Here is a 21,149-nt window from a genome sequence, read left to right on the forward strand (position 1 = left end):
AAGAGGAGCTTGTTCCTCTCTCCTTCCTCTCCTTTTTTGTACCTGTCCTTCCTCAGAACTTCCATTCTCAGGGATCAAAAGCAGACTCCATTGGAGACTTCTAACCTCCAGAAGCAGCCTTCTAGCTATCCATGTGCCAATGCAACCGAGAATGCTGGCTAAAAGCATAGCCACAAGCTGTTTACAGACAGTGTTTGTGGATGTCCCAGTGACCTGTACAGAAAGGCAATGAATTGGCGATGTGGATTCGGGTGGTAACCTCTGGCACTGCACTCATAAAGCTTGCCAGTTTCCACTAGCTCATGACCATTATACCAAGGAAAGAGCATTTGGCTTCTGCTGGCACAAAAGCCTAGGAAGTGCTGCGGTATCTCCTGTGTTTGGAAGAAGGACACAGACTGTCCTTGCGCACTTGCTGCGTCCTCAGAGTTTTGTTCTTGTTTCTGCTGGATCGCCTACCCCAGGGAGATCAGGCCATCGAGGGTATCCTTAGCCTGGAGCATGCATTCCTATTCGGAGAAAGTGTGGAGTCTGGAGAAGGGTTACCCTTATTCAGAGCCTTCCTGTCTATAAGAATCGTCATTTCTGGGATTAGAGCGATAGCTCAGTGGTTAAGAGCACTGACTACTCTACCAGAGGACCTGGGTTCAATTCCTAGTACCCACTTAGCAGCTCACAACTGTCCCTAGTTCCAGTTTCACAGCGCCCGACACCCATGGCAACCCACTATGGCACATAAATTAACATTAATAAATTAGAAAAGGGAACCTTCATTTCTGTCTTAAAACTAAACAGCCATTTGACTAGCTCGAAAGCAAAGGGCAGCTGTAAGTTTTTCCAGTGAAAGACATGCTAGGATATACAGCAACAAATTTATACAGGGCCCTTTATAAACTGTTCAGAGATGGGCATCGCCCAAATAGCAGGGGCCTGTTTCCATTGTGGGACGACATTCACTGAGACGCATTCAGTTGCCTTTGCTTTAACAACATCTCTGCTCTTACTGTCTCGGGTATCCTCTCAGTGTTATACAACGGTGGCAATGGAACAATGGTAAATGTTCCGTGAAGCAAAGCAACTTAACTTGCTGTGAAACAGTTAGAGGGCATAGAAGTTAGTTTTCCACTGAGTGAAGCTGAAAGACGAGGACTATCTGCTACATGTAAAAGAACCAGAAACTTGCCCTATGTGTGAGCATTGGACAGATGCGCACACATAGAGTATTGGAATCTCAGAGTGCCTTTTAGTCATGGGGAGCTGGTTTTGTCATTCATCAAGTTTTCCTAAACTGTTCAGCAAAAAAAGAGGGCATCTCTTGGCATCTGTCTTTACGGAGTGAGCTATGCTGTGATCTAATGTGGAAAAACAGAGGAGAGAAGCTTGCCTTCAGAGGTAGTGCATACTGCAGTACCTGACAGCTGAATTTAAAGGGGCCGGAACTTTCAGTTTTCTTTGGTAATAAATTGCCAGGTCTCCTTAGACTCCTTATTCCCCCAGGGAAAGGTGAGTGTGCTATTTGCCCATTCTGCAGCCCCACGAAGCAGGGCAGTCAGAAGCCATAGGGAGTCAAGTCAAAGCAGGAACTCAGTTGATTACTGTGAGCGTCAGCTTGTACAGGTTAAGTGACATGGTGTGATGCAGGGGTACCTCCAGCCGATGAGAGACAGCCAAGCCCTCCCTCTGGCTGGAGGGGCGCCTACCTGGGTTTTGATGTCTCATCCTCACTCTGTTCCCTCAAACTTGAGCCAGGCTTTTCTCTGTTTTACAGGCCTCGAGGTACAGGCCCTGAAATAATTTTGGCCCAAAAATAAATGCCGATATATCTCACAATTTTTCTTTTTTCTCTCTCTTCCCCTGTATCTGCCCTTAGGAAGAAGATTCATTCATTGATTGATTTTGCATCCAAACTGATGGTGCCTCAACTGTGAAAGGTGGCACCAAGAGGGCATCAGTGTCTCCCAGAAAAGGAAAACCGTTCCTCTAGTGATGAGGAGGAAAGGGAAGGAAGAGAGGTGCTTCGGCACACCCATGGGGCGTGTGCAGAAAAGTAACCTGCCTATGCAAGGTAGCTCAAACCACAACAGGGAGGGCAGGTCACCAACCAAACGGGCCCCTCCCGAGAATGCTCAGCAGCACTTCCGGAACATCTGCCACAACCAAGTACCTGGACCACTAGATGCTGCCAGGAAGCTTCACGAATTATGCTTTCAGTGGCTGATGCCAGAGACCAACTTCGAAGATCACATCCTGGACTCTCTGGTGCTGGAGCAGTTCCTGAGCATTCTGCCCCAGGGAATGAGGAACTGGATGCAAAAGCATCATCCGGGAGATGTCAAACAGACTGTGAGTCTGGTCGAAAGCTTGCAGAAGGAGCCTGATGCAGTCCCCGACAAGGTGAGAATGAGTAATTCCTTGTAATGCCCAATATCATAGGATAACGGTAGCCATGTCTTGGTTAAGAGTTTTCAAGGAGTGAGATCGATTTAGTCACATTTTCCTTTTTTATTCTGTTTTGTTTTGTTTTTGAGACAGGGTTTCTCTGTGGGTTTGCATCCTGTCCTGGAACTAGCTTTTGTAGACCAGGCTAGCCTCGACCTCACAGAGATCCGCCTGCCTCTGCCTCCTGAGTGCTGGGATTAAAGACGTGAGCCACCACCACTGCCCAGCTAGTCACATTTCCTTATTTCTTAGAATGGCTAGGTGGGATCCAAAATCATGTGCTGACAGTCGCTCCATACGGTCCAGAGTCACAGGCAGAGTCTTTCATGGCCTTAAAAGGAACAAGTGTGTTTTTCTCATTTTAAGGCCAGGAATTGATGCTGGAGGGCCTACTCTAGCATATCTAAGAATACAAGACTTGAGAGGTTAGAAACTGAAATAAAAGGTAAGAAAGGTATGGGAAGGTGGATTCAAAACATGTGATAGTGCCGAGACTAAAGTGGATGTCAGAGAACGGAAGCTCAAATCAGACAATGTTGGGAGACAACACAGGAAGAGTAACATGGGAAGCAAAACTGAAAGAAAGTCTTTGAAGAAAACTGCTCCCAGAGAGGGGGAGGGAATCCAGATGCTGAGGACGGTATCCTCTAATGAAAACACACCCCTGAGCCCAGAGAAATGGAGCCCCACTGTTCTCTCTTAGTGGCAGATTCCCAGTACTGCTAGTGAGTGGGAACCAAGAAACAGCCCTAGGTGACCAAGAAACAGCCCTAGGTGATATACGCATATCACTTCTCTATGGGAGCCAACCTAAGAATATGAGGCAGAGTTTATTTCTTGGTGTCCAGTTGTAACCAAATCCTGTAGAGAAAGGTTGGAGCTCATCCTGGTCTTCATTTTGTTTGAATCCCTTTGTTTCATCCCTTCCCCCACAAAAGCTTTCCTTACTTATAGGGAGATTTAAACATTGGCCTGACAGAAAAGCCTTTTAAGTACCATGCTGTATCTTTTGCATAAAAGGAAAAGAGAAAACCACTTCTCGAGGCTCAGAGTCAAGAAAAGAACTGATGAAGGCAGCTTTAGAGCAACACTCCAGTCTGCTCAACACGACCCTGGTCGTTGGCTGTACGTAGGCATGGAGGCTGCTACATAGAAGGGCTGGAAGATGACAGATGGCTTTTTGTTACTGTTTCGGTTATCCTAACTCTCATCTTTTTCAGGCAGCCTCATTTCTACGCTTTCCTTCTGCTGAGACCCACAGTGCCCACTAGGTATTCAGGGGTGTGTCAGACCTTCATGCTGTCCAGACAACTGGATTTGGCATGATGAGAATGGGAATTGGATAGTTCACTTGACTACTTCCTGTCCTTTTGGTTTTTCCATCTAAACTCTATGTTAATTTCTTCAGCATACAGCCAACCACGTGAGTCAGAGGCAGGTGACCAAGCAGCTTCTGCATCAGTAGTACTAAACTCAAATCCATTCTGTTCTTCAGGACTTGTTGACATTTGATGATATCGACATGCATTTTTCTGAGACGGAATGGCGTTTACTGGATCCTTCTCAGAAGACACTCTACAGTGAGGAAATGCTGAACATCTACAAGATGGCTGCCTCTCTAGGTAACGATGCCTTCTTCCGTGCGTGGATATGTTGTATGGTGTAGCCTGTGTTTATGAAAAATAGCGCTGTGAGAAAGCTCCTTTGAGAGTGTAATTGAATTAGATTGCTTCGTGACCGCTGAATCCGGGAGGTCTTTCCATTTTCTGGATTCTGATGCTTTGCTAGATGTTTGGCTTGTAGTTAATTATCACTGTTAAAGTACTGTCTTGTCCTCTTCCCATGGGCTCCTATAGAATAAAAGTTTTTTTATTTTAATGAGGATCAACTTTTCCTGTTACAGTGCATGGTTTCACCATGAAGGCGCGAACTCTTCAATCCCTTAGCACTAGATACCCGTAAGTTTCCCAAAACTTTTAATTTTGTTTTTACATGTAAGGCCACACTGTTTTGAATAAGTTTTACATTGAGTATGAAGTTGAATTCAAGGCTGAATGTTTTAACTATAAGTGTAGCACAATTAATAGAAACCCAGAGACAGAAATGAGGGTTCCACCTGAAGGTTGGAAAAGCAGAACAGACAGCCACTGACTCTTACCTCGACCTCAGTCTGAAAGGGTGATCCTGCTTCCAGGAATCTCAGAATGAGACTGAGGGCTGTCTCCTCCCTTTTTGTAATCCTCTCTAGTGCTGAGATTAAAGGCATGTACCTCTACCACTTGGTTGCTATGACAAATTAGAATGGCCACTGGGATTAAAGGTGTGTGCCACCACTGCCTGGTCTGTAACGCTGACCAGTGTAGCTGTTTTACTCTGTGATCCTTAGGCAAAATTTATTTACTAAAATACAAGTGGATATCACTATGTTTCCCCTTTTTGTCCAAAATAAAAAGGGAAAGGCTATAACAAATATGAGAAAAATTATATACAATGAGTACAGTGACTATATACAAGATATACAGGCAATAAGTAATTCAACATTGTCTAGTCCGTTTGCATTTGACAAATTTAGAGAAAATACTCTATATCTATCCTATCTTGGTGAGTCCAACATCTTATACATAATTTACTTTCTATCATAACTTGCTTTCTGCATCTGATAAACTATAGCTATAACTATCTAATCTTCAACTCCCTCAGAGACTCAAGAAGGAAATAACATTAACTGCGTAAGTAAGAACTGCTAGTAAGTGACTTCCAAAAAATGAGAGAGATGACAGAGACAGCTGGCTGCCTGGACAGTCACCAAAGTTTCTCTGCACCATTGAGGCATCTACCTTCATCCTACAGGCCTATAGACTATACATATCTGACAGACTTTTCTGTGAAGTAGGATATTCAGAAGGGCTCTCCCTTCTTGTCTGACAGGGTTTGGCAGTCACTCTCTCTTGGGTCTTGCTTGTCCAATTAGGACGTCACACTGTCAGCAGTCGAGGCAAGGGCATTTTCCTGCTTAGTGACTCTTTGGCCACAAAAGTAAACTCCATGTAGAGTTTCTTCAGTGTCCATTATCTTCTCTGGAGTAGGTTGATGCTACCAGGAGAAGATATCTCAAATGCCATATTCCGTAAATCTCTGAAATATTGGAAGACGACCTGTCTTTCTAAAATATGTATTTGATCTTGAAAACATACCTAATATGACTACAAGTTTCATTTAATAAATGACTAACAACTAGTCTGCATTTCCTTATTTCTTTTTTTTTTTTGTTTTTTTTGGGTTTTTTTTTTTTTTGAGACAGGGTTTCTCTGTGGCTTTGGAGCCTGTCCTGGAACTAGCTCTGTAGACCAGGCTGGTCTCGAACTCACAGAGATCCGCCTGCCTCTGCCTCCCGAGTGCTGGGATTAAAGGCGTGTGCCACCATCGCCCGGCTGCATTTCCTTACTATCCTAAATAATTGGTAACATCACTATTGTAATCAGCAGGGTTTGTTAACATTACTTTTAAAATAAATGTTCCTTTATAAAATGAAGAATTCTTCAAGCAAATACAAAGTCTTGATTGCACAGAATGCAATCATTGACAAGCTACCAGTTTGTTAAACTTAACGAATATACTAAATTATTTCAGTATAGCTCTAAAAAACTCTAATTTTTATTTATCAAATTTACTTGCTTCTAAATTAGAAACAAATTTCAAAGTCTTCTTTTTCTATGCTATAACAAAAATCTTTGAAATTTTTCACTCTGTTAATAGAATGCTAGTGACATAAACTTATTTAACTGACTTTTACATAAATACTGGGGCAATATATACCTGAAATGCATAAACTCTTAGAAGATACAAGAACTGCTGGCAATCTCGATTCGTATATGAACCAGTAACAACCTACTGTGGTGGTGGTGGTGGTGGTGGTGAAGGACACGGTTAACCAGTCTCTCCTGTTGATGATATCCTCACATTCCCCTCAGATGTTGAGTATTTCCATTATCTTTCATTCTTTTCTTTATTCCTCATCCCCAGGCTGGAATAGCCCTGTGTGGGTCATGTACTGGTAGCCAGGGGACTGTTGGTCCTTTTCTCTTTTATTAAGAAATAAAGGCGCCGTGGTGGTGGCTCATGCCTTTAATCCCAGCACACAGGAGGCAGAGGCAGGTGGATCTCTGTGAGCTCGAGGCCAGCTTGGTCTACAGAGCAAGTTCCGGGACAGCCAGGGCTGCTGTTACATAGAGAGATCGTGCCTTGAAAAGAAAGAATGAATAAATACAGTGAGAGAGAGAGAGAGAGAGAGAGAGAGAGAAGAAAGAAAAAACTTGTTATTTATGCGTGCTTCTTTGTCTATGTGAGTGTTTCTGAGGGTATCCATTGAGGCTAACGAGGTCTTTGGACCACTTGGAACAGGAGACATCTGTGTGCAGGACTAGGACTGAGGTCTCATGATTGAGCAGCAAGCACTCTTAACATTGGCGCCACCTCTCCAGTCCTGGTCCTGTCTTTCTGATTGTTGCCTCCTGACTTTGTAAACTGTTAAGGAATCTTTACTAACATGCTGTTCCTTTGTTTTCTTTTGTCTTTTAGTTTCTTTCCGTTTCTTCGTTTCGCTTGTTTGTTGCTTTTATGGTTGGTTTTTTGTTTGTTGGTTGGTTGGTTTGTTTGTAATTTTCCCAGTATTTTTCTGCCTTTCCATCTTCCTTAGTGTGGTGGTTTGAATGGGAATGGTCCCCATTGGCTCATACGTTTAAATACTTGGTCCCTGTTAGTGGAATTGTTTGAAAAGGTTTAGAAGGTACCACTTTGTTGGAGTAGGTGTGCCTTGTTTGAGGATATGTGTCACTGGGGGTGAGCTTTGAGGCTTCAGATGCCCACACTAGGCCCAGTCTCTCCCTCCGTGTCTCTTACTATCTCAGTCTCTGTGTGTTTCTCTGTCTCTGTCTGTCTTTGTCTGTCTCTGTCTCTCTGTGAATCTTTGTCTCTCTGTCTATCTGTCTCTGTCTCTCTGTCTCTTTTACTCCCTCTCTCTTCCTCAGGATGTAAAGCTCTTAGCTACTTCTCCATGCCTTTATACTCCCCACCGTGATGACAATGAACTAATCCTCTTCATCCATAAGCAAGCCCTGAATTAAATACGTTCTTTTATAAGAGTCCCTGTGGCCATGGTGTCTCTTCACAGCAGTAGAACAATGGCTGAGACCCTTTGCCTGCCTATGGACAACTTTCTGTTCAAGTATATATAAATCTCCTTCTGGAAACCCGGAACTTGCAGCAGCTGCAGGAGTTTCCATTTTTTCTTCCCTTACCTCCTTTCCAGGTCTCAACAATTCTTCCTGTTCATTTCGTTAGCAGGATGTAGCTTTCTAGAATGAAATGGCACTGACACTCTTTCTGTTGCTTTCTTGGCTTTCTCTTCTTATTTTAACTGGGACACACTTTGTAAAAATGTCTATACTTTTCTGTATTATATTCAAGCGTCATCTGTCTCTTTCTGTTTCCTTCTCTGTTCTTGTTTTTGCTTTTGATTATCTTTCAATTTATTGGTGGGGGAAGCATATTGTATTCTTTCTTTGACTTTTTGTGTCTTTTTTGCTTCTTTTTGGTTTTCTAATTCTGGATGGACTTTTTCTTCTTCTCAAGGCAGAAGCTGTGGGAAAAGTTTTTCCTACTGCCGAACTTCATCCTCTCTTTTCCCAGGGAGGTCCCCTACAACTTCTCCCATGAACTCTGCCTTCCCTTGATAGTTTTCCCCCCTCACCATCACAAACTTATATTCTTCATAATAAACTCAGGCCCTTTTGCCCCACTTGGTGGCCAAAAATTTTCTTTGAAATTGACATTTTTAGCCTGACAGTGGTGGTGCACTCTTTTAATCCCAGCACCCGGGAGGCAGAAGCACACAGATCTCTATTAGTTCAAGGTCAGCCTGGTCTACAAGAGCTGGTTCCAGGACAGGCACCAAAGCTGTAGAGAAACCATGTCTAGAAAAAAAAATGATGCTTTTTTCAGAAGAGTATGTGGTGTGACTTTTCTGGAGATACCCCTGAGAGCTTTCTCTGTTCTGAATTATCTAGATCTCATGGGTCATTTGTCCTTGGTTTGGCACTTGCTTTAGTTAGGATTTCTATTGCTATGATAAACACCATAATCAAATGGCACTTCTCATCTGACATTTCATAAAGTCAGGTCAGGAATTCAAGTAGGGCAGGAACCAAAGCAGAGGCCATGGAGGGGAGCTGCTTGCTTACTTCTTCAGACTGCTATCTCATGCAACTTAGGTTCATCTGCCCAGGGGTGGCATTGCCCACAGGGGCTGGACCCTCCCACATAAATCAGTAATCAAGAAAATTCCATATAACTTTGCCTATTGGCAGTCTGATGGAGGTGTTTTTTCAGTTGACTTTCTACTTTCCAGATAACTCTAACTTGTTACATGTTGATTAAAAAAAAAAAACTAACCAGGACAATGTTCAGGTCTTTATTAGTAATTGTTGATTTTTTTTCCCTTTTACAGAGTCTTTATATATTGACCATTGTGTGTAGTAAAAGGAGCGGCGGGCTGCGTCCCCGCCACCCATCTAGTTTATCCCCTGAAATTCCATGAAAAATACACGGAAATGTGTATTAATTAAATTGCTGCCTGGCCCATTAGCTCTAGCCTCTTCTTGGCTAATTCTTACATCTTGATTCAACCCATTTCTAATAATCTGTATGTCACCACAATCTTGTCGCTTACCGGGATGTCTGACTTGGCAGCTTCATGGAGGCTCTCTGCCTCTGCCTCTTTTCTCCCAGCATTCTGTTCTGTCTACTCCACCTATCTAAGCTGCTGTCCTATCAAAAGGCCAAGGCAGTCTCTTTATTTAACCAGTGACAGAAACTCATACACAGATGACCCTCCTATACCAATTGTGCTTCTTTAAAAGTGTTATTTACATTTTTAGTTTCTCGTTTCTCTTTTCTGAGCTTTGCAATAAAATGAGGTGCAGGTATCACATCATTTAAGTGATGTTTAAGTTTCTGTACGTTGTTATGTATTTTGTTCAATTCGTGTTAGAACTGTGCTTCCCGTTCCCCTGCTCATCCTGTTCATCAATGTGTTTCCAAATATTCCACACTGTGCTCAGTTCTGAAGTCCCTTTTTCGTTGGTGGCTGAGAGAGGCTCAATTGGTGGCCTTTGACACACAAGGGTGAGGACCTGAGTTAGATCCCCATAACCACATCAAAAAGTCAAGTGTGAGCCAGGTGATGGTGATGCACCCTTTTAATCCATTCACTTGAGAGGCAGAGGCAGGTGGATCTGTGAGTTAAAAGCCAGCCTGTTCCACAGAGTGAGTTCCAAGGCAGCCAGGGCAACAGAGAAACCCTGTCTCGGGAAATAAATAAATATTAAAAGGTCAGGTGTGCTGTCAGAAATCTGAAATAACTGCACCAGGGAGGTGGAGAAAACTGGATCTCCAGGGCTCACTGACCAGCCAACCTCATTTGCTTGGTGAGCTCCAGAGTCAGTCAAGTATCCTGACTTAAAACGCACAAGGTGGATGAGTACCAAGGGTTACCCTATATCCTGCACACAAATACCTCCATACACACATACACGCCAAAGCCATGCACTGTGTTCAATTTTATGATAATAACTTCATGTTTAAATGTTTTCTGCTGTGCTGTTCTAAATGTTTAAATGTTTTATTGTGCTGTTCTAAATTGCTGCTTCTGCTTTAAAGATGAAAAAGACAAGCTCTACCTGAAATACTAAAACAGCTGGCATTCTGACACGGTAGTGGTGCCGCTGCCACTCTGTTTCTGGTGGTCTCACCAGATTCAGCCTCCCATGGAGCTACAGCAGTGGCCACCGTCCCACCATGACCCTCCTAGAGGACATGCTTACTCACTGAGCTACTGTACTGCTGTGGCCCCTACACCCCTGTCTCTGCAGACTGCTCCCTGAGTAGGTAGGAGAGGCATATGGAAATTCTACACTAAGCTTAGTTAGGCCTACAACAAACTGGGCGTTCACTAAAAATTGCATTAAACATATACGTTTGTTTGAAGAGTCCCGGTATCTTCATTGTGCTGATGCCTCTGATTCCTGAATATGATGTGTCTGGCTTTAGGTGTTTGTTGATTTCTTTCAACAACTTTTTATCATTTTCAGTATGTAGATACTCTTCATATTTTGTGAAGTATGTGTCTCAGCTTTTCCCATTATAACAACAGCAAGGATACCAGTTTTAATTTTGATTTCCTCATTATATCATAAATGAATGCCTTGGACTTTATCATGGACTTTTTATCAGAGTGAACTCCCTACAAGTGTTTTTTGTTGTTGTTGTTGTTGTTGTTTAGATTTCTTCGGCAACCTCAGCATTTTCCTTGTATCAATTATCCATAATGCTTTTTTATTTCTTTGTCTTGACTTTATTGCGTTAACTTCAACTTCCTGTACTTAGTACGGGGGCAGGTTTCTTGCTTTTGTAAAAATTTCAAAGATTCTACATTTACGAGTTGTTTTCTTTTTTTTTTTTATCATGAATGGATGTGAGATTTTGTCATATACTTTTGTCAATTGCTAAGAACATTTGAATTTCATTTCTTTCATCATTTAAGCCAGATTCTCAATGTGCGTCTCAGGCTTGGCTTGAACTCATGAATCTCTGCTTTTCATCTCCAGAGATTTGGTGTTCTGAGTGTATGTGATAATGTCACACTTTGTTTCGATAGTGTCTTAGTCTGCAGCAAACTAAATGGATTTTGAACCGTCAAAGCTCACCACTAGTGGCACATGTCCTCCGACGGGTCCAAGTTTCCTAATCCTTCTCAAATAGTTTTGATTCCTGTTGTCAAAACAGTCACATAGAGGAGCCCTTGGGGGCCAGTTCTCATAAACCACCACCTGCCCTATATCCCTTCCTTTCAGGAGGGCTGTTTGGGACAGGGTTTTGCAATGTGGCCCGTAATTACGCTCATTATTCTCCCTCCAGGTATATCCCTAGCGCTGAGATCATAGTCTTGTGCAACAGAGCCTGCTGGGATTCTGTGCTTCTTGTTAGTCCTTTCAGCATGGTATGATTTCCTGTCAGTCTTGGTGCTGACTTACTGCTTCTATTCTGTTTGAAAAGCAGCATTTTACTTAGTGATGTCCATTTTCATTGTTGAAATTTCATCTAGTAACATTGGTTAAGGCCTAATTTGCTTTTTGCAAGTTTCTCGAGGAGGGAACTTGGAGATTGTCGCCTTCTTCTTTTCTGCTGTGAGCACTTAAGGCTACATGTATGTCGTTGACCACTTCCTTACCTCTACTCTCTATAAATTGATGTAGTTTAGCTTCATTTTCATTCCAATATAAGTATATTACACTCTCTCACTCTCTTTTGGGGGTTTTCTTTTCTTTTTTTTTTTCTTTTTTTTTTTTTTGATTTTCGAGACAGAGTTTCTCTGTAGCTTTTTGGTTCCTGGAACTAGCTCTTCTAGACCAGGCTGGCCTCAAACTCACAGACTCACAGAGATCAGCCTGCCTCTGCTTCCCGAGTGCTGGGATTAAAGGCATGTGCCACCACCGCCCTGCTTTGAGGGTTTTCCTTAGCGACACATTATTTGTAAGCCTATTGCTTCCATGTGTCTTTAAGTTATACAATTTCTGATTTTGTTTTCTAGTTTGATTACACCTTTGTCAGATTTGCCATTTACTCGAGTTACAACTCTCTTAGGGTTTAGTCTGATAAGTGCCTTTATTGCATTCTAATTGGTTTATCTATTACAATCAGAGAGCTCCGGTCCTGTCGATATATGTCATTTTAGCAGACACCCACGCTTTGTTAGTTTAACATGCAGAGTCTTCATCGCTTTTATATGACTTTCTTCCAATGAGTTTTGTTTTCAGAGACTTCCTGGCATCTTGTGTCTTTCGGTTCCTCTGATCCCGCTAGTTCTGCCATGGCTTATGGCTGATGCTGTCTAAGTGCATAGAAGGCATTGTGGAAAAGGCTTCCTAAGCCAGGTCACTAGTTCTAGCTGGGTCTCTCCTGCTCTTTCTGCTTCTTCACTTCCGTGGCTCTTGTTATAAGAATGTATCTCATGCCTACAATGTTGAAGGTACTTCTTATTCATTGGCCCTTATGTGACATGACACCATCCGTAGATGGAGCTGTTTAGACATGTCGTTTATCTCTCGGCTTCTTGAGGGAAGCTTCCATGCTCTGACAGAATGCTAGTATATACTCCCCAATCTGCTTATTGTTGACAGATACCAGGAGGGTTCCTTTTCGGAGCCGTGTCTGGTTTGCGTTTTACCAGTCTTTAAAAGGTTTCACACTCGGTCTGAGAAAGGCGTAAGTCTGTCTAGGCAGCCTTCTGCAGATAGGTTTTGGGTTGGAAAATACTGGGTTTGAGTTTCTACTTTCTTCTGGGTGTTTGTTTGGGTGTGATGTACTTTGCTAGGTTTTTGTTTGGTGTTTCTTTCTAAAATTCTTGAGTCTTACACCTCTTTGTCTTCTCTCTGCTTTTTCTGATTCCCTTTGTAACTTCTGGCACCATTTGATGGGCTTCTTTCTGTGCCTCGAAGATGGGATAAGGGACTATGGATATGAACCATTTTTCTGCCTGGGCCAGAGTCACTAGTTTATGTATTTCTTTAATTTTCATCGACAGTTCTCTCTAGTCTTTAAATTTTCTTGTCTATAAAACACCTGACTGATTCTTTTCTTTATTTGAACAGGGTTAAAGCCAGAAAATGACAAGGGAAATGATCAGCCTGAATCTGCCTCTACATCAGGAATAGAAGCAAAACCGTCTAAAGTTTCAAACACCAGAAAGAAAGCTGCCCAGAACAAAAACAGCAGAAAAACCCGTGCAGACACACTCAGGGCACAGAAACGTGGTCAGGCTCATCCCAGGAGGGGAACAGTGTCAGCTTCAGGTGGTAAAAAACAGGTTCCAAAACGTCATCAGTGTCAGGAGTGTAAGAAATGCTTCCGAGTTCCTGCTGAGCTTGTTAGGCACCATAGAGTTCACACCAGAGAGAAGCCTTTTCCTTGTCAGGAGTTTGACCTGAGGTTCAGGTGGATGTCAGATCTGACAGCGCATTCCCGGACACACAAAGGAATAAAATTATATACGTGCTCCTGGTGCCAGAAAAGCTTTTCTCTCAACACAAACTTACATAAACACGAAAGAATTCATACAGGAGAGAAACCCTATAAGTGTCTGAGATGTGAGAGAGCGTTTACTCAGAAGTGTAGCCTGGTTAGACACCAGGTAGTCCACACTAAAGAGAAGCCCTATTCGTGTAGCCTGTGTGAGAAAAGGTTTAGCAGACAGTCAAGCTTCGTCAGACACCAGAAGACACATTGTCAGGCAACACGGCCAGGTGGAGGAGAGTCAGTGACAGACTGTAGAGATTCCCATGATAAGAATCTGTTAGCAGAGAAAATTGGGGGGAGGTATGCTTTGCGTCCCAGAAAGAAATCCACACTGTTCCCCGCTCTTAAGACTTAGTTTCCAGTTTTTACCATAAAACTGTTATTTACTATGTAGAGATTCCCATGATAAAAATCTGGTAGCAGAGAAAATTGGGGGAAGGTATGCTTTGCGTCCCAGAAAGAAATCCACACTGTTCCCCGCTCTTAAGACTTAGTTTCCAATTTTTACCATAAAACTGTTATTTACTATGTAGAGATTCCCATGATAAGAATCTGTTAGCAGAGAAAATTGGGGGGGAGGTATGCTTTGCGTCCCAGAAAGAAATCCACACTGTTCCCCGCTCTTAAGACTTAGTTTCCAGTTTTTACCATAAAACTGTTATTTACTATGTAGAGATTCCCATGATAAGAATCTGGTAGCAGAGAAAATTGGGGGGAGGTATGCTTTGCGTCCCAGAAAGTAATCCACACTGTTCCCCGCTCTTAAGACTTAGTTTCCAGTTTTTACCATAAAACTGTTATTTACTATGTACGTTATGAATAAAAGAACAAAATTTTGGTAGTCAACTATGTCTGCAGTTATGATTTTCTCCAATGCTATTCTCAGGTGTCAGGTGCCATGAACCCTGTATTCCCTCTTCATGCTTCCTCAGAAGAGGTATAAAATGCCGTTGCAGCCCCTATGAAGTGAGTTCAGAGAGAATGAATATGTGTCTCCGTAGACAGCCAAGACTGAGAACCAGGGAGATTTCCTCATGGACAGGAAGTGAGGCTTAGCATTTTTCCTATGTAAGTCTGCCCATCGTACTTGCCCTCCCTAGTTTGCGCTGCTACCTTGTCTTCTTTCAGGGAAGTTTGGGGAGCATGAGAGGACCTGAAAGCCAAGACGCAAGCCCAAGAGCCTTCTAAGCATTTACAATCCCCCTGCCATTCTCTCTGAATGTACTTAGAGACTTAAGTGATCACGGAGGCACTGCATGCCCACATCTAGTTATCTGTCTCCGTGGAAGTACAGGGCAATAGTGAAATGGCCTGATGATTTTGGCTTTCCTTATACACACTGAAGGCTTTCAAATGGGTGCATACCACTCCTGTCCCTAAAGAGAGCTTCACTTTTGTGATTTCTTAGCCCTAAATGAGTATGGCTGATTTCTCTATAGAAAGGTCTGAGCGTTTAATTTACTGATAATGGCAAGGAGGGCCTCATGTAGCCTCTTTGACTTATACACCTCTGTTCCTAGAAGGGGACATCCAAAAGCATCCAGGAAAAGGCTTATGATCCCCATCAGAGTCAGGCCAGATGGACGCTGCTTTTTGATCTCGTGTTTTATCCCTTCTCCATTTGTGCAAGTATCTCTTTAGAGATAAATAGCATGAATGGCTTGAAAGATATATCAAAAGCTAATTTATGATATTGGGCGAGGTTGCCATATATTTGTAAATGGAAAAGCACATGCGCCATACTACATTTAAATATTAAAGAAACTCCTTTAAACCAAATACCCCCCCCCAAAATGATTTTCCCATCTTAACTTTTTTCAAGATTTACTTTTTGTGTGTGAATGTTTTACCTGTATGTACATCTGTTCATCATATGTGTGCAGTACCACAGGAGGCCATTAAGAGGGTGTCAGATCCCTTATAACTGGAGCTACAGTGGCTAGTGACCATGCAGGCGCTGGGAATTGAACTTGAGTTCTCCCTAAGAGCTCTGAACCACTGAGCCATCTCTCCAGTCCTATCATTCACCGTTTTAAATAGATGATTAAAGGACATTTTTCAAAGAGACTTTGCAGAGCCTATTTTCAGATTTATAAAATGGGAATGACTCCTGCCTGAGACCTACCGTGTGGGTTAAATGGGCTATTTATGTATATTATGGTATGTAGGAGAGAGGTGGGACACATTCGGTGTTCACGAATCACTTGGAACATGCTTCATGCACCTAGTGCTGTAAAGAAACTAAACATTCTATGTTCATGTAGCGTTTTATTGTACTTACGTAATGTCTTTCCCACTAGTCCCAATTTCCTCTGGTTTGATGCTGCTCTCCACTTAGCCTTTAAAAGATAGTGACCCTACTACAGCTAGATGTACTGGCCGTTACTAACAACCAGAGTATACCAAAAGATATATTTCCAAAGGATGGAGACTGTGCACCCCACATCCACCCCTACCCCTTCCAGGGCAACATGAGGCTTCACCCTGAGATCTCAGAGAGCTAGCGCTCTCACTCTATAAGTAGGTAAATTAATATAATATGATATAATAGTAATATATATTATTTTTTTATTACTGCCAGGACTGAAGAGATGGCGCAGTGGTTAAGAGCACTGACTGCTCTTCCAGGGGACCTGGGTTTCATTCCCAGAGCCCACATGGAAGCTTACAGATATTTATAACTCAATTCCAAGGGATCTGATGCCCTCTTCTGGCCACTGAGCGTGTGAGCACACCTGCGGTACAGATACAATACTCATTAAATACTAATACTATATTACACATAAAATAATAATAGTAAATAAACCATGAGTCGAGTCTCTCCCAGGGTAGGTTGGAGTATTTTTGTTGTTCTTGGAGGGCCTCAACCCCGTTACCCTATCATGTTACCTCCTAACTAGAGCTCCATCTCTAACCTGTACCCAGGAACACTGGCAAGCTTATGCCATCCATGTCCTTTGGATCAATAAGGTTCTTATTCTCCTAGAAGAGGAATCCCAGGACGTATTTCAGTACTAGCCCCCACCCCACCCGCCCTTCTGGCACATCAGCTGCTGTGCACTGTGGGAAGCACAGATTAGGTAGACCTGGGAGTGGAACTGACCAAAACCAGTCCGATGCAACTCCATGTTTCCCCACCCCTCCGTCCTGTTTTTCTGCTGGTTGGTTTAAACTCAGCCCATTCGACCACACTGTTCCCTCTTGGAAATGACCCTGCCAGAGACCCCTAGAAGCAGAAATGCTAACCCAAAAGATTGAGTCAGGACACCCTAAATGTTCTTTTAGAAAAACATTTGAGCCGGGCAGTGGTGCACACCTTTAATCCCAGCACTTGGGAGGCAGAAGCAGTCATCTGTGAGTTCGAGGCCAGCCTGGTCTACAGAGTGAGTTCTAGGACAGCCAGGGCTACACAGAGAAACCCTGTCTAGAAAAACAAAACAGAAATATTATTTTTTTAAAGTTAGACTGATGGGCTAGCAGTGATGGAACTTTACCTCATTGATCAGAATGTTTGCTGGGTATTTAGTATTTACCAATACTTTTATTTTGCCATGAGGAGCTTGCTTAGTTTTCTGTATATATACGTGGATTTTCTCAAGTATCTTTTTTTCTCCTCTTCAATTCTGAGCATATGAAGAAAAGTGAAGTTTCTACTATTAATATTATTAAATTGCTTGCGTAAAAACAGTACTTATCTTTTCTTATTTCTGAATGAGCATCTCATTTTGGTTTGTCCGTGTATTGTTTGTTTGTTTGGGATTGATCTTAGGTATAAAGACAGTCTGGTAGAAGGTTTGATGTGAAATATGCATTTCATGAATTAAAAAAAAAAACCTTTGCCACTAACTTCAAAGTGCTGTGTGGTTCCAAATTGGCTTTTCGTTTAATAATACACAATACAAATCCTATTGCACTTAACTCTTCTGAAAAGGAACTTCTACAGTATTGTCTGTTTGGATATATTTATAAAATCATCTAAGTAAACCAGAACCGTATTCATCTGGATGGAAGCTACGTTATGTAGTTTAGAACATAAACTAGATATTTTTTACAATAAAAGAAACCAAAGAGGGACTGCAAGTCTTAGAGTGTAATGTATGCAGCTCCCCAAGCGCTGGGATTCAGCAGCATCCTGGGTCCTTGCAGCACACAGAGGCCACTGGGCATGCACTGTAATGACTAGCTCTTCACCTAGCCAAGGCAAGGTCCTCAAGCCAAGAGTTACTTGTAAGAAAATAGGGTTAACCCTCCTGTTTTCAGGGGAGGTTTGCAGGAATTCATTTTCCAATCCTAGCCCATAGGCTTCTTCCTGAAGCCTGCTGTTAGAGGCCTGTTTATTTTTTCATTGTTTACATATTTTGCTCTGTTCACTTTGTGTACACATGTATTTGAGAATGTACATATGTGTGCAGACAGGCACATACCACTGCACATATGTGGAGATTCGAGGATAACCTGGAAGAGTCAGTTCTCCCCTCCTGTCATGTAAGCTTCAGAGATCAAACTCAGGTTCTTAGCCTTGGCTGACGAGTCCCCTTTCCCCGAGCCGTCTCCCACACCCCTTACGGTTTATTTCTTCACACTCTCAGAAACCTGCCTGCTTATTCGTTATCTCACAGTTATAACCACCTATGAAGACGTATAATAACAGGGAATGCAGCCAGTTAAAATTTCAGTAAGCTGTCTGTGTTTTCTTCATATAACTTACATAGCTGAAAGTTGTTAAATCTCATCCCAAAGCCTTCTAGAGCCATCAGGACCAATGTGCTGAACTCACAGAGACTTGAAAGCATGCACTGGGCCTATACATGTCTAAACCAGAAAGAGTTCCAGCAATGAGTGGGAAAGTGGACACTAACCCCCACTTTTTTTGTTTTTGTTTGGGCAATTGTGGGGAGGGTTTCTTTTGGGGTTTGGGGGTTTTGTTTGGTTTTGGTTTTTTTGAGACAGGATTTCTCTGTGTAGCTGTGGCTGTCCTTTGTAGACCAGGCTGGCCTCAAACTCAGAGATCCACCTGCCTCTGCCTCCTGAGTGCTGGGATTAAAGGCGTGTGCCTCCACTCCTGGCCACAAGCCCCCATCGTTAATCCAGAAGCTATCTCCAATTGATAATATATCACAAAGGAAAGACGGGTTTCCTCCAATGGAGTTTCAGTGGGGATACAAACCGCTCTTAAGGGCAGGCCTAATGTTCAGCAGTAGACGGCCAATACAAAATGAACTCAGTGGCGTCTCCGGAGCTTCTTTATCTAATAATGTATCGTCGCGGCCTTTTCAAAATTCTTGCAGGTCCTCTGTGTACACATTATGTTTTCCAGGTTTGTGTTTTTATGGGATTTCTGTGTGTGTGATCACATGTGTCTCTACTTCTGTATGTGTTCCTTGTGCTTTTTCTTCATCTGTTTGTCTTGACCTAGTCTGGGTCATTCGTTTTTATTTTATCATTATTGTTGTTGTTATCATTGAGATGCCTGTTTCCATTCTAATAAGAGGGAGAAGGAGAGGATGTGGGTTTGGGTGGATGGAAAAGTAGGGAGAATGTAGGAGGAGTTACGGCGAACTGTAATTAGAATATATTGAATTTAAAAGTCGATTTTTGCTGGGTGATGGTTGCACACGCTTTTAATCCCAGCACTCAGGAGGCAGAGGCAGGAGGATCTCTGTGAGTTCGAGGTCAGCCTGGTCTACAGAGCTAGTTCCAAGACAGGCTCCAAAGCTACAGAGAAACCCTGTCTCAAAAACAAAAAACAAAAACAAACAAACAAAAACTATTTTCAATTGAAAAAAGTCCCATGACAGATATGTTGGCCTTATTGGGGGTACAAAGGATTCAGAAAGTTATTTTTTAAAAAAATCCAATTATGCACACACATAGAAAACCAAATGTGAAAGATTTTCAAACTGAGATGACTTTCATTTTGCAAGTCAGGGAAGGACCCTAGAGCCAGTAATTAAGAAACACAGGACGGACTGAAACACGAAGCACACTCAGACAGGCAGGCAGGCATCAAATTAATAAAGCTACAGACTCTTTCAATGGAGTGCAGATTCTCCCCCATTCTCCATGAAAAATGGAATCCCTGTTGTCTTCGAATACTTCATGAAGGTAGGAATTCATCCAGCAACCTTTCTGATCGACTTGATTAGCAGCTGACTCAAGCCTGCCAAGATTCCAACACAGGAACAGTAGACTCCCACCCCCACTCAACATGCCAGTTTCCAGTTATTGTTGTTACAAATCTTTACTTAGGCACCTAAAATAGGGCCCGTCTATTCTAGTACAGTTCTGGAAGGCAGAAGTATAAAATCAAGGTCCTGACTAGGTTTAGTAACTTCAGACACAATGGCTTTCAACCTGTGTGTCACGACCCAAATATGGGTCAAATGACCCTTTCCCAAGAGTCACCAAAGACAATCAGAAAACACAAATACATTTATATTATGGCTCAGGACAGTAGAAAAAGCACAGTTATCAAGTAGCAACGAAAATAATTTTATGGTTGGGGATCACCATGGCATGAGAAACCGTGCTAAAAGATCGCAGCACCAAGGTTGAGGATCACTGTTCTGAAAGCGTCAAGAGAGAAACCATTTTTCTCGTTGTCCTCAGCTTCCAGGGGCACCTGCACCGTGTGGCTCCCAGCCTTGCCTTGGCATCGGTCTAAGATCTGCTCCCATCTTCTTGCTTCATCTTGTCTCTTGGGAATCACACAGGGTTAACCTAGATAATCCAGTCCAACGCCCTGATCTGAGGACAGGCTCAGGAGCTGTTTGGTGAAAGAATGTGCCATGGTGTCGTTTGGACAAGGCTGTCTAGGGAGGATGCTGTTCTGCTGTGTCCCAGTTTGCTTTCTACTGCTGTGGTAAGCACCACGACCAAAGACAACTTAGGGTGGAGACGGCTTATTTTATTTAGGCTTCCGAAGCCTACTCCATCACTGAGGGAAGTCGGGGCAGGAACTCAAGCAGAAGCAGATACAGGAACCACGGAGAAAGGCTGCTTCCTGGGTTTCTCTCCGAGGCTTTCTCAGCTTTTATTTTTCTTAAAAATTTTAAAAACTTATTTTATTATATATATGTAGGCAGGTAAGTGTGTATGTGTGCATGTATGAATGAATGTTTTGCTTGCATGTATATCTGTGCACCATGTTTGTGCAGTGCCTGCAGAGGCCAGAAGAGGGTATTGGATCCCCTGATGCTGGAGCCACATATGGTTGAGAGCTGCCACCTCGGTTCTGGGATTCAAAGCGTTGTCTTCTCGAAGAGCAACCAGTGCTCTTAACAGCTGAGCCATCTCTCCAGCCCAAGCCTCAGCTTGCTTTCTTCTATACCCTAGGACCATCTGCTCAGGGAGAGCACTGTTCTCAGTGCACTGGGTCCTCTCCCATTAACTGTTAATCAGGAAAATGACCAGCAGGTAAAACGGGCCCAGGAAGACAAACATCGCATGCTTTCTCTCATACGTGGAGTTAGCCTTTAAGATTGATATGTGTGTGTGTTTCATTCAGGATAATCACAGAGATTAGGTATCTAGTTAGGGGCCACGGGGAGGAGGAGATCCTTCAAGGACAAGGAAATAGA

The 21,149-nt window shown here is 42.7% G+C and overlaps 1 protein-coding gene across 1 annotated transcript; it reads left to right on the forward strand.

Moving 5' to 3' along the window:
• The first annotated feature begins 1,986 nt into the window (after window positions 1-1,986).
• On the forward strand, window positions 1,987-13,924 carry LOC121437387 (zinc finger protein 75D-like). The gene is made up of 3 exons (XM_041637273.1): window positions 1,987-2,394; window positions 3,935-4,061; window positions 13,146-13,924. Exons 1-3 carry the CDS (start codon window positions 1,987-1,989, stop codon window positions 13,922-13,924), a joined length of 1,314 nt encoding a protein of 437 aa, XP_041493207.1.
• The last annotated feature ends 7,225 nt before the right edge of the window (window positions 13,925-21,149 follow it).

The sequence above is a fragment of the Microtus oregoni genome, unplaced genomic scaffold (assembly GCF_018167655.1).
Source record: "Microtus oregoni isolate MIOR12 unplaced genomic scaffold, Mior012 000052F_003, whole genome shotgun sequence".
Classification (NCBI taxonomy): Eukaryota; Metazoa; Chordata; class Mammalia; order Rodentia; family Cricetidae; genus Microtus; species Microtus oregoni.